We start from the raw sequence: 15,052 nt of genomic DNA, 5'->3' as shown, positions 1-15,052 counted from the left end.
GCACGGAATGATGAACATCTTTTTATGTCTTCTTGTATTCAACTGTACTTGAATTATTATATAATCAATGGGCACCTTTAAAGTTAATAATATTAATACCGATATTAATATAAAAAATATTAAAATTGTAATAATAATATAAATGGCACATTCAGTTCTTATTTATTTATTTATAGATTATTTAGATTATTTATTTAGGCCTATTTGTTTATTTATTTATTTATTTATTGATTGATTGATTACTGATTGATTAATTGATTTAGAGATTCATTTATATTTAGTCATATATTGATTTAGTCAGTTTCTTAAGTATTATATGTAGGCCTATGTATTTATTCTGGTTTTGATTTTATTGATATTGATATTTTTAACATAACATAACATAACATAACATAACATAACATAACATAACATAACATAACATAACATAACATAACATAACAACGGCGCTTGATATAGCGCAATACCAAAAAAATGAACATTGCGCTTTACAAATATACAAAAATAACAACAGCAAAATACATTCGAAAATATACGTTTTAAGACCCTTTTTAAAAGATTCAACTGTGAGAGCAGTGCGAAGTGTAGCCGGTAACTGGTTCCAGAGGGTTGGACCAGACACACTAAATGAACCATCACCAATTTTTCTCTTACTCCTGGGGATGACAAGGCGAGTAATATCAAGCTCAGAGCGAAGGCCCTTCCTAGGTGGAATGTAGGTAGCGATGTAGTCAGTGAGATATATCGGTGATAGTCCATTTAGCACTTTGAATACGTGAAGAATAATTTTAAATCGAATTCGTTTATCAACCGGTAACCAGTGAAGCGAGTTTAACAAAGGAGATGTAGGATGACGGCGCGGAACTTGGTAAACTATGCGAGCCGCCCGATTTTGTAGGCGCTGTAGACAAACAAGATATTTTACGTTGCATCCAAACAGGAGTGCATTACCATACCGTAGTCAAGTTTAGATAAAATAAGTGCCCGCATAGCATTTGAGGAAGCATCATGATCTATGAATCTGCGCATCTTAGCCAAGTTCCACAGTAAGAAATTAATTGATTTGCACATGGATGTGATTTGATTAGACATAGTCATAGTCATAGCAGCGTCAAAAATGATACCCAGATTTTTAATGGTGGGAGATGGAACAATATCAGCGCAACCAATTTGTATTGTGATCTCAGACAATCTGGTGATGTTATATTTCGAAGCAGCAATAAAAAATTCTGTCTTAGAGTCATTCAGTTTTAGCATGTTGTTCAACAGCCAAACACGAAGCTCCTCGACACAAGATGTTATTTTGAAAATTGCGCACGCTGCATCCCCTGGTACCTTAGGATTGAAAACCATGTATATCTGAACATCATCAGCATAAATATGAAAATTTAGCCCATGACGACGAATTATGGGAGCAACATATTGTGCATACATGGTAAAAACCCTGGGTCCAATTATAGACCCTTGTGGAACACCGCAATGTAAAACAAATTTATCAGACATTATGCCAGCAATAGAAACTCTGAAATGACGATTGGTTATATAAGACTGGAACCATTTTAGGGCTGTGCCTTTGATACCAAAGCCATGTTCTAAACGATGAAGCAGGATATCATGGTCAATGGTATCAAAGGCAGCAGAGAGGTCAAGCATAATCAGGAAAGCAGCCATATCATCATCAAGGGCAAGTGTGATATCATTCTTAACTTTGAGCAATGCCGTTTCAGTGCTATGCTTAGTTTTGTAAGCAGACTGATATACTTCTTCAAGATCGTTTGCCTGCGTGTGCTCATTTACTTGGACGATGGCTGCCTTCTCAATTATCTTACCCATAAAAGCTATATTTGAAACAGGCCTGTAATTCTTAAATTCATTCCAGTCCAAAGTGGTCTTTTTAATGACTGAGTCACAATAGCCTGCTTTAAATAATCAGGAAATACACCACAAGTGATAGAAGTATTTACAATCTGGGTAATTCTTGGTAAAACAACATCAATATTTTCTTTAAGTAACCATGTTGGTAAGCAATCCAGATGACACGATTTGTTGGTACAACCCATAATGATATTACGGACTTCCTTTTGCGTAAGCTTTCTAAAGCAAACTAAGTCATTCTGAATAACAACATCAGTATACATATCATCAGTACAATAGAAATTACTATCAACATTACTATCAGAAATAATACTGGCTCTTATGTTGTCAACCTTCTCAGTAAAGAAGTGACCAAACTTATTACTCAGCACATCAGGGGTGTATAATGTAGGCAAGATTCTAACACTTTGATTTAAAAGAACACCTATTATCTGGAAGGTTTCTTTAGCCCCTGCTCCAAGCAACTTTTCATAATAATACTGTTTCTTTGAAGCCTCCACCGCTTTGATGTAATGAACGTGTTGTTTTCTGTATGCATCTCTATCATCATCTTGTTTACTTTTCATCCACTTTCTTTCGAGCCTACGGTGCTCCAGCTTCTCAGCTCGGATTTGCTCATCATACCAAGGAGGCCTAGGACGAACAAGACGCGATCTTGTGGCTGAAGGGGCATACTTATCAAGTACATTCAAAGAAACATTATTAAAATGCTCCAACATATCATTAACATTATGGTTTACATCACCAAACTGTAAGTTCATATCAGAATTAAGTTGCACATTAAGATCATGGTTAAGGGCTAGAGAGTCAGTGTTCCTGAAATCACGCATTGTACACTTTACTCTGAGGGGAGGAGGCTTTCTCTGTTGCAGGGTAGATCTAATTATTCTGTGGTCAGAGCCATGATAAAGACCTACATCACATAATCTGACTAAATCTTCATCATCACACGTGATGATCAAATCAATAATATGGTCCGATCTATGCGTGGGTTTATCAACATGTTGTTTAAGGCCGAAAGAGTCCAAAAGAGTGAGAAAAGAAGACACATCAGACCTTTCAGGCTCATCAACATGAAAGTTGAAATCGCCCAACAGAACTAGTTTTCCCGACAACAGAGTAAGCTCCTGTAAGAAGTCGTTAAACTCTTCCATGAACCAAGTTAGACTAAAACCGTTTTGTTTAGTTGGATGGGGTCGATACACAATGATATAATGCACACCGTTATGTGGGTCCAAAATACTAGCATGTTCAAAAGTAATCGTAGTCAAGTTCAATGGGTGCAATCGAAAACCGAGTTGTGACTTGTAAAGAATCCCTATGCCGCCATGGTAGCCACGATCGGAGTAGGTCTAGGCCGCGGAATATTAATATAGGTGTACCCATTTGGCTTCAGTTCACCGATAGCAACAGGGTCACTGGGGGCCAGCCATGATTCTACCAAGAACATTGCATCAATGTCATTATCACAGACGTAGTCGTTGCACGTTATTGTCTTGCCTCTAATCGATCTAGGGTTCCACAAACAAATGTTCATGAGAGGCTCACGGTGGATATAGGGGGTACTAAGAGTACGAGACGTAGGTGGTTTTTTACCTCATTATTTCGTTAAAACTACTCGAAACCCCTCCTAAGAGTTGTTACTAATAAACATTTCATAACTTTGGGCAAAGAATAGCCAAATAGTTGACCGAAATCGCGTATATTTGCACCAATATTTGACTGAAATCGTATATTAGCAATAGCATTACCGTCCCTTCGTGGCTTTATTGCATGCCAAAGTGCTGCTAAATGTGAAACGAGATTACTTGAAATATATATTTCAGAGTTGAAAGAGTTTCAACTGTACGAACATATTTCTGAAATATGTCTCTCTGATTGGTTGATTGTCAAGAGGATTACGGCATCCTCAAAGCCTCCTGCTGTAATTCTCTATTCGATATCTATTATAGGACCGATCTTTTGAAATCCATACAACCGTGTCAAATGAAATAATCTCGAATCATAATTTGTGCACGATACAACGTTGATAGGCCTACCGTACGTCAGATTTCGGAATTTTATCAAAAATAGGCATAAATTACATTGAACAGGTTGAATGCTGGCAAAAGTAGACAAAATTACTATGGGTCGAATTTACATTAATCAGTGTCCGGGGCCAGGATAACATTTAGGACTCCTTCGCATTCTAAAACAATACTTCACCAAATGTCCTTGTTTTTCATTTTCTCATTTAATTTGTTTTAATTTTAATTAATTTCTTTATCCACTGGCTCTGTGGTAAATCCGGTATTGCCACATATTTCCCGTCCGTTACCTGTGTTAATCTATTTATTTATTAAAATGCACCATCTATTAAATTCCTGTAATACAATGTATAGGCCTAGTGTATTTGATAACAAAGTTGTTTTTATTTTTGATTGGAATTTGGGGTTCCATAGATTTACAAGTGGTCTGTTTTTACACGATTTCATATATAAACTATGTTTGTATTATGACAAATTAGCTCAAATTTCGGCAGCGATGAGGGCGCACAGTACATAAACTCATTAGCTTGTCAAAAGTATCGAGTTATCATCATGATGAACCTTAATTGAACAATATCTAAGTTTGGGTCGAATTTCCCATACATCAGAAGAAACATAGCAAATTTCTTCATTGGTGAATCCATAGAAAATTGAAGAAGAGTCAAGATCAGTTGAATTGTGTAGATCAGCCATTGTATCCAACATGTATACAGGAAGTGACCATTCAGAAAAAAATCAATAATGATCCTCAATATACTGTCCAAAGTTGTATGTCTAGAATTCGAAATTTGTTATGAATTCTTGCAAAATACATCAAAACTTGAAATAATTAGATGAAATAAATTTTTCAGAAAACATCCTGGTGGTACGAGCAGTAAAATGATATAAAAATGAAGCACAAAATCTATCAAAAAACAATTCAAATTGATGCGAATTCAGAGAGCACAGAAGAACCATGCACAGTGTCGACGTCCTATACGATAAATATAAATTTAATACTCCGTTGGTGAGCGACGGGCGAGTGGTATTTCACCGAACACAAGAAAAGGAGTTCTATCTGATTGGCTAGCAATCGATCGCTTAGGTCGCTACAAACTACAAACTCAAAACTGAGCAATGTATTCAATTCGATTGAAATCGTTATTCTATTATTGACGTAGATAAAGAGAGTGATAGTGTGTCAATAATGTACATTGTATTGCACCTTGATTCTACATGCATTCCTTTATATAGTTATTTTCTCAAAGAGTTGAAATGATCACGATTTTTACCCAGGATTTCAAAAGTTTACCGCAAAATTGCAGTTAAACATATCCACAGCAAAATACCGGTCCTCACTAATTAGTGCATTTAATTTCCAGTTAGTGTAATTAAGATAAAACCTGTGATTTATCTGACAACAAATAAAATTTTCTTGCAATAGAAATATCATATGGGATACTGATATGGTAGGCCGCAACCGCCACAAAGTGGAGCTGCTACGCGTAGCTGACTTTTTGCTCCGTGGAGCCAAATTGACCAATCATGATCATGTTAGAGTTTTTCATTACTCGGAGGTAAAACTGACCAATCAAGTACGACTTACTCATAATTTACGTGAAGCGAATTTATTCATTAAGAATTTGCCAGACGAGCGTCACGTACTTGCAAGATATCCTCGGTCACGAAAGTTATGATTCAAAAAGTAGTTTATGAAAAGTACGAACCGACTTATTATTAAGATGGACATGCACTCATAAGAAACTCATACCGGGACTCATACAGTATTGTACATAACTATATAGGCAGAGTGGTGGTAAACCATACTGCAGTTACTGTCCGTTTTCCTATACACAATACACAGTGCTCTCACCATTGACGCGTGAACTCTACAAATGATGTACGTTGGAAGAATGGGCACATGCCTAGTTAACATCACTGTGTGAAAAATAACCAGCCAATATTTTAGCTATTCTCCAAACTTCTAGCAAATATATTTCTCTAACATGACCTAAAAATTACAGCTAGGTTAGATGTTCAGAAATAGTCGCACTTTTGTAAAATATGAGTGAGGGCAAGGCATAGCTAGCCAACTCCCCGTGTTAATTGAATGGAGATTTGACCGAAAATATTAGTATCGGACCGCTCACTTCTGAAGGATGCCACTAAAAAGGGTATAAGCTACATTTTAACTATTCTAAATAGGTTCTAGAAAATATAGTTTTGTAACATGTCCCTAATTTTTAGCTAATTTAGATGTTTGGAGAGGGTCGCACTTTTGTGTTTTAGGAAGGATATGTAAACGACAGATAACACCAAAAATATGAAGAAATTATTTCCAAACCGTGTTAAGTCAACAATCATTATGTTGCTCATTTTGAAGAATGCTGGTTAACAAAAGCAGGTCTTTGTCTCATTTCGTGAACAAAAGTACACATACCATTGTTTCCTTTCGTTTCCTTTATAATCGGTTACCCAACTGAAGCTATAATACCAGCTTTATTGTGATGTCGCACATTGAAAACAGACACTTGTGCACAACCAGAGAAGATCTGATTTAATCAGTTGAGCTGCTTCAATGAGTGTTATCTTGGTTTAATAGCTTTTAATGGGGTTTAAGTCCTGCAAAGGTCGAAATGAATTCTACTGTAGACATGACTGCATCATGCCATGCACACAGCAAACTGCAAACCAGTTCGGATTTACTTTATATACTAGTAGTAGGCCATACATACTGTAGTTACTGTCCGTTTTCCTATACACAATACTCAGCCTGCGCTCACCATTGACGCGTGACCGCTACAAATAGTGTATGTTAGAAGTATAGGCCATTGCCTAGTTGACGTCACTGTGTAAAAAATAACCGGCCAATATTTAAAGTATTCTCTGAAATTCTAGAAAATATAGTTTTGTAACATGTCCTAAATTTTTAGCTAATTTAGGTGTTTGGAAATATTGGTACTTTTGTACCAAAAATATGAAGAAATTATTTCTAAACCGTGTTAAGTCATTAAGCTTCTCATTTTCAAGAACGCTGGTTAACAATAAGCAGACTATTGTCTAATTTCGTAAACAAAAGCCCACAGTATTGTTACCTTGCGTTCGCTTTATAATCGTTCACCCAACTGAAACTATAATACCAGTTCATTGCTCATTGCACTGGTAAAACAGACACAAGTGCAGTGTGTATTTATAACCAGAGAAGATCTGATGTAACATAGTTGAGCTGTTTTCATTGAGTGTTATCTTGGTTTAATAGCTTTTAATAGGGTTTAAGTCCTTCAAAGGTCGTGGTGAGTTCTACTGTAGACATGACTGCATCATGATTATTTTAAAGTCAACAACATTCAACAATATGATCACCGTGATAGTATGAGAGTATCAGTACCGTGGGTGTCAGTGATCCTGGCCTGACACAGTAGACAAACAAACAAACAAACACGCCACACACATGACACATGCATGCAAGGTAACATTGACTATACACTAATCAAACAATGGTATTGATCCTGTACAACTGGTCGTGGTTTATTTACAATCGATTCATTTAAAATCCCCATAGTAAACATTAATTTTGGCAAGAGTTTTCTCTCTCTGGAAAGAGGATGCATCCACTGGCTCCGCGTAATGAAAAGATCTAACATGATTGGTCAATTTAGCTCCGCGAAGCAAAAAGTAAGCTACGCGTAGCAGCTCCACGTTGTGGCGGTTACGGCCAGCCATATATCGATCATGCGAAAATCGTAAAACATAGAATAGAAACAGTGTGGCAGGCTCTCAAAATCTCAAATTGTATGCTTAGCCTGAGTCGCACGGCCTATCTCGAACAAAATCACCATGCGTAGGGCCTAGTTGTTGAAAAACGTGAGGATTCATCGTACTATCACGGCAATTTTTAACACGAAGATATAGGGACGATGACGGTGTGCCATGTACATGCTGTTGATGGTAAAACTACAATAAATAGTTGATGGTAAAACTACATTAATAGTCTCTTACTTAATTCATATGTTTATAGTAATGATCAATGACTTTCTAGAAAATTTGCCACTTCTAGCAACTCATGTTGACGACCATTATTGGCCTCCATTTAGAGTATGATGTGCAATAGCAAGCTAGAAATCGCCCAAATGTTTTTGCAATGATCAGAAACATTATCTGATCATTTTATCTGAACGTTTATCCAATACCGTACGTAAGGCAATATAGACATTTGTCAAATTTGACCTCTTTGGCGGCTATTTGATCCGCCATCTTGAATTTGATGTACAGCAGCAAATTAAAAATGTTAGAAAAGAATTTCTAATAGCCATCACTGAAAGCCAAACTAGAGTCAAGTGATTCTCTTTTAAGTGGAGTAAACTAGCACTGACCCTCAAAAGGAGTCAACTGATTGTCAAAGGAGTCAGTTGACTCTACCAGTGGAGTCAAGAAATTTATGATTCTTCAAGAGAGTCAGACTCTGGAATAGTTTGACTCTTGACACCATGGAATGTATATTCTCCCATTCCTAAGGGATGGTGGTTCAGTCTATTATTTCTCTATCCTGTTGTCTGACGATCGCCTATGCGGCGTGAAACTCAAAGTAAAGTCTCCTATTCTGGTAGGTCTATAATTTGAAATTTTATCTTGATGTAGGCTACATCTAAGTGTATCATTGTTTTGTGCTTTTTCCAAACTGTCGGAGTGACCCTGTAATGGAGTCAGGTTGACTCTATAAATGGAGTCTGGGATACTCTAGAAGAAGAGTCCATCCATTACGCGACTCGATGTCTAAAATGACTCCATATTGGGAGTCAATGTAGAGTCACCAACGGCGACTCTTCCACGGAGTCAAGAAATTTATGACTCTTCTTGAAGGGAGTCATGACTCTCAATGTGGAATCATTTTAGACATAGAGTCGAAGAGTGGCTGGACTCTGCTTTTGGGGTCACCCTGACTCCAGTTTGCCTTTCAGTGATAAACCTATATCTAGTCAATTTATTTATGCTTTTATCATATTTTTTGACTGATATGTGACGTGACTTTTTTGAAATTTGAGGGGGCACAACACTAAATAAGCGTCCCATAGGATAACGTGTGATTTCGGCCTACTTCGAGCGACATTCCTGGCGTCCCTGCAATACTTGGCAAAATAAATTTGGTATCAAATTAAAGCTCTGTTTCTGTAGATTCCAAAACTTTTGTCGGCATATATCGATGACCGTTGACTTTTTTCGCTATTTCGCGGTGCAAAAAATATGGCCTAAAAATGTACTAAATTCACCACTCACATTTCAAAATCGGAAGTTGTCTTCATCCGCCACAGAGAATTGCTTTTGAGATTAAATGTCCGGGTTTTTCTGCATCTTATCATTGAAGACACTTGTCGAATTCATATAAGCTGATTTTAAGTGATTTAAAGTGAACATGTCGGTAGATATGGTCGCTACAATCTCATATTCACTATGCACTATATTAGCCGAATTTCGTTCTTACATAAAATGCGTAGTGATTTAGTGTTGCGCCCCCTTGACCTACCTCTTTTGGCAGCCATTTTGTCCGCCATCTTGAATTTGATGTACAGCAGCAGATTAAAAATGTCAGAAATGAATTTTTAATGGCCACCATAATTATGTTTGGGCTGATATGTGACTTTTTTGAAAGTTGACCAAATTAGGCGACCATCTTGAATATCTCGAGCAGTGGCGGCACCAGGATTTTTTTCGGGGGGTGAATTGCCGCGAAAACTGAAAAATTACGTAATTTGAGGTTTTGCTCGAAAGTGGGCGGGGGGGGCAAGGAAAATATGGTTTTTGCCCGTATCGCCGCCACTGATCTCGAGAGCATCGGGGTTTTCCCTGTTAACATCTGGAATGTTTTTATGGACCCTTAAGGCGATTTAATACCCTGATTTTCATCAGTACCCATCTTCTTTTTTTTGTTGCAAATTTATAAAGTATATAAATATGTTCATCATCTCATGTCCTGAACTTATAAAATATCTTTACATACAAAGTGGTTTTAAACCATTTTAGAAAATCATTTTAGCCCTATATATTTTTTTTTTTACTGTATCCTGGTAACTGAGATGTGTGTTTCATAACAAACCATAATTTATTCTATTGAACATGTCCAAGTAGAATACATGCATAGAATACATTAAATCCTTTGTTATACTATCTATAGAAATATACTCACTGATTATAACACTGAATAAATTAAATAGGCCTAAATAACCTCTTCCACATAGACAATTTAATACTACACCATGTATGTATCTTCTATAATTTGTTGTTAGGAAAAGAGATTAAAAAAGGCTATAAGGTCATCAAAGGTCAGGTTATAGGTCAATTGGTTCAGGTCAAATTCAGGCATCAATTTTGAATACATGTGATAGTCTGTGATATCATACATGTCATAATGAGGCATCAATTTTGATATTTTGTCTGTTACTAGCCTGTTACTGGATATATAATGGAAATGTGTGAGGTGGATATACTAAAATACCTTGGGATGTAATGGTGAGTAGGCCTACAATTTAGATTGCCTAGTTGAGTTGGATTGGGCAAATAAATATAAAATAGTTACCAAAATCACAAAAATGAAGCTTACGGAAAACTACCTAATATGGTGGTATAGGTGACAAAAAATACAATCTTTTTCAACATTGCTGAAGTGTGGTTGTGGTAACCTGTTACCTATGGCTTAATTAAGTTTCGGTGACATAGTGTTGCAAGTTCAAAATACAAAATATAGCTCAACATTGAAAATAGAAGCATTTTAACCGGTTCGTTTTTTGATAGTTGTGGAGCACCAAGTTCATGAAGTCATAAAAGAAATCAGGGACCACTTATTCCCATTTTACATATCAACATTATTTCCCTAATGTCAGTAGCGTAGCCAGCGGGGGGCAGGGGGGGGGGGGCAGAGGGCCCCCTGACAAAAAAATGAAGGAAAAAGTGCCCCTCTGACAAAAAATGAAGGAAAAAGTGCCCTCTGACAAAAAATGAAAGAGAAAATCAGGAGGGCAAAGGAAAAGAAAAAAGGGCAAGGAGCCCTTTTCTAGCAAAATTCAGGGCCAAAATAGTGTAAAATACACAATTTTTCCGCGCTACGCGCACATTATAACAATAAAGCCCTTTTTTTTTTTTTAATTTGGGCGAAAATAGTGTAAAATATCATTTTTTTTTTTTTACGCGCACATCATCCCAATAAGGCCCTTTTCGGGAAGCTCGAAGACATACAGTCTATATGTATTGTATGATTCAACTGCAATTTTTTTCGTCTGTGCCCCCAAAATTTAATTTTGCCCCCCCCCCCCTGACCAAGAAAGCTGGCTACGCCCCTGCCTAATGTGTTAGCAACACATATCCAAAATTTTAACGAAATCCGTTGATAGTAAGCTTTCCAAAATGAAGTGAATTTAAATCATCAGTGATGTACCTCCTTTTGGCTTCTTTTTTTTGTGCCTCCTCTTCAAAAGCATGTAAGCTGCATTGATACCGATGCCACCAATAAAACGAGAAGATTTGCCCCTTCATTTTGCATACCACTTTGTCCAATTTTTTTTTTTTGTTTTTCTTCACAAAATAAAAAAAATGCAAAAAAAATCAATGGGTGTAGTACCCCCTTAAGGCATCTAAAAAGTTGGTGTGTTTAAGTAATGGGGGGGGGGGTGCACGGCATGTAAATCTTACATAACTTATTAGCCAAAATTGTTCCCCATGGAAATCCTATTTCACGCCAAGTTAACACCTTTTGATTGCAAAAGGCATCGTTTAGACTTGATTTGTTACGAAAATAACAAAATATATAATGGAATTTTGATGAAGCCTGTGGATCACAAAGTCTTATTAGTCGTTGCAACATTGATTTCAGAAAGTAAGCACCTACTGTTCGTGCTCACTGTGCATGTAGCATATCCCCCGAGTTATTGCCTTTGAAATGGTTCTATGGTAATTAATTTACAGTGTCAAGATAATAACTATCAAGTTCACGGCCTTACACACTAGTAATATATAGCATTCCTTCCCGGTTTTTTTAGCCAGTGTTATTTTATACAAATTCATTTTGATGACATAATCTCGTGTGATTCATTTCCAAATAATAAACAAGAACATATTGATGCAAATAATCAGTGTAAGGCGCAATCATGTAGACCAATATTTGGAAAACATAATAGTAATTTGTGTGAAGAACTTTTGAAAACAAACTAAATTATTTAACTCGAATGTAAGGTCAAACGAGCTAGTAAATATCCAAACTTATACTACTCCTTAGGTAAGGGGCTGTGCAATAATTATGAGCCCCCGGGTAAAATTTTCAAATGGCGTGCCAAAATTTGCTAGCTGCCCCTCTCAGCCTGCCAAAAATTTCACATTTTCATCAAATAATCATGGGTAATTCCAATGTCCTGGAACATAAGATAACAGAGATGTGATGATGGAGGTAGAACCTTTTGAATGACCCTCGTAAGTATTAAAAAATCTTAAATTTGGGCTTGGACGAATGTGTTTCCCCTTATTATGCCCTTAAGGGATCTAAAATGAGCGTTTATTGCGTTTCGACAGTATTTTTTGGGACATGAGAGCACCTCAGACCTATCGAATTGCATTCTGAATACGAAGCATGTCTTTCTGATATCAAATAATTTTCATTTTTGAAAATCACAATATAATACAAATTTTATGACAAATTATAAAATTTGATATTTTTCAAATTTTTGATATATAACAGTCCTCGAAGTAAATTATATAAATCTAATGACATATTCTTAAAGTGTATGTAGCAGGGAGGAAAAGCCGACGGTCAATTGAAAATTTTGACCTTTCATATTGAAGATATGGATTTTTTCCCCAAAAGACCTAATTTTTTTGGTGTTTTGGGAAAAAAAAATCCATATCTTCAATACGAAAGGTCAAACTTTTCAATTGATCGTCGTTTACTTCAAGTACTGTTAAATATCAAAATATCAATTTTAATGATTTGCCATAAAATGTGTATTAAATTGCGAATTTCAAAAATCAAAATTATTTGATATCAGAATGACATTCTTCGTATTCAGAATGCAATTCGATATGTCTGATGTGCTCTAATGTCCCACAATAAATACTGTCCAAACGTTCATACCCCAGCCCTTAAGTTAGTTTGATTATGTGAAATTTAATGAGATCACATTTCGTCACCCTACTATGATAAATTCATTTTTTTGTAATTTTGAGAACAAAGTACAAAATGTGGTTACGTAATCACCCCAATTATTTTGGATTACTCCCTTTAATTTGTATCATTATGATTTGTTCTTGGGCAAAGATTGGTGAATAAATATTTTTAAATGCATGCTTGAACTATATTTTGTACTTGTTCTCAAAATAACATAAACAAATGACTAGGTTAATTAGCGAGGAGGCTGACGATTTATTTCGCCTGAGTGAGCACTTCGTCAACATGACATGTCAACATTGTTGCACAAACACCGTGACTTATTATAGGCATTAAGGTTAAACAAAGTGTTGAAGGGCTTTACCTCCAGAAAAAATATATTATTACCTTATACGTAAGAAAATATGTCTACTTATCATGTGAAATAAAAAAATCCGGAAAAAAATGTGTGAAAATGTGTTTTTAGCCTATTTTTTAGCTCTTGTCAAGCACTATTATTCGATTTGTTTACAAGCGCCAAGCAACTGTCGTCTAGGAGAGTGATTGACATCTTTATTATTAGAGAAGAATGGAATCTGTATAGTTCATGAATATTCATGTAGTATTTATACAACCTGTATCCCAGCCATTTTGCTTAGCTATCATAATCGTTCATATACGACGCCCATATGATCCATGGTGTTAAACTGATATTCAGCAACTTCATATCTCTCGATCTTTGCGATCCGAAATATTGAATTTCAACTTTAGGCACATCTCTAGCAAGATAATTAAATACCTGTCACAAATAGAGGTCTTGAAATGTTACTTGCAACGTTAAAAATGTGAATAGAGAACAAATCGGGTTCAAACATGCTTCAAAAATATGGTAATCGCGTAAGGTAATTGTCAACGCCTACTACCAGAATAGCCGGAAGAGGGCAGACTTCATAAGGGAGTGTTCATAATATATTTTAGTGGGGACAAAGAATTTGGAAATTATTTCGGGAAATTTCCTGGGTTTTGGTTTTTTTTTATTATTTTATCTTCCTGTTCGGGTGTTTCGGTTGGCACATTTTCGGGTCATTTTCATGCACTTCACAGGAGTTTTTTCGTGGCTTCTCTGTAGCTGTCGTGTGTCTTTTTCCCCACGTAGGCCTACAGGGTATAAATAATAAATGAATAATTATATGAAAAAAAGAATCTGGAACTTCAACGTAAAAAACAAAACAAAAACAAGACAAACTGTACCCTGCTAAAAATATCAACCCCTATCCTCTCTGAGAATAAAAATAATAAGACTCCAACCTCACCTGCAAAAAAATATTTTTTCGGGGGATAATTTGGGATAAGTTCGGGCCTATTTTATTGCGACAATTTTCAAAATCTATAAGGTGAAATACGGTGTCATGGGGATGTGCGGCAGATTTGGGGTGCATTTTCAGCCATTTAGTTTAGACTCTGTTGTATTTTTAGCCATGATTTTATTGACCCTCAGTGTCTTGAAAATTAGGTTTAAGAAGGGTATTTTTCAATGATTTTCTCGAAAAAGTAAAAATTTGCGAAAACTTTCAGTCCAAAAGTTGATACAATTTTGGGTCTGTTTTATTCAAATTTGGTTTAAAATCGTACCGTAGTTTTTCGGAGTCACAGCCTCACATCCTTACCCAAACCAACTTGAGAAGGTTCCCCGGGTGTGTGCAAATTTGCAATTTATAGGCCTACACTCATCATTTAAGCCTAAAATCAAAGTGTTAATACCATTAACACTACCATGGCCCGTTTTGTCGTGATGACTGGCTTCCAAAATGTAGGCCTATTTTAAATTATAAATCTGGTCCCGCTAGAGGTGTGTTTTTACCCGCGGAGGTCTCTCCCTCGGGTTCGTGGATGTGCCACAGTTTTGGGGTAGGCCTACCTTTTCAACGACTATGATGGGTGGGTTTACAGCGAAGACCAACTTTTGGGCGCATTTTGGCAAAAGTGCCCAATAAAAAGCGTCAAATTAGGCCAAATGTGGGTGACTTTGATCCCCATGGTACAAATG

General features: G+C 36.3%; 1 protein-coding gene across 1 annotated transcript; it reads right to left on the bottom strand.

Annotated features, from left to right (window-relative positions):
- Nucleotides 1-1,838: 1,838 nt before the first annotated feature.
- Nucleotides 1,839-3,029, bottom strand: LOC140160068 (uncharacterized). Its single transcript, XM_072183337.1, has one exon. It carries the CDS (start codon nt 3,027-3,029, stop codon nt 1,839-1,841), a length of 1,191 nt encoding a protein of 396 aa, XP_072039438.1.
- Between the last annotated feature and the right edge of the window lie 12,023 nt (nt 3,030-15,052).

Source organism: Amphiura filiformis, chromosome 9 (assembly GCF_039555335.1).
Source record: "Amphiura filiformis chromosome 9, Afil_fr2py, whole genome shotgun sequence".
Taxonomy (NCBI): domain Eukaryota; kingdom Metazoa; phylum Echinodermata; class Ophiuroidea; order Amphilepidida; family Amphiuridae; genus Amphiura; species Amphiura filiformis.
Note: the sequence above shows the minus strand (reverse complement) of the source record. Positions and strands in the feature narration are given on the sequence as shown.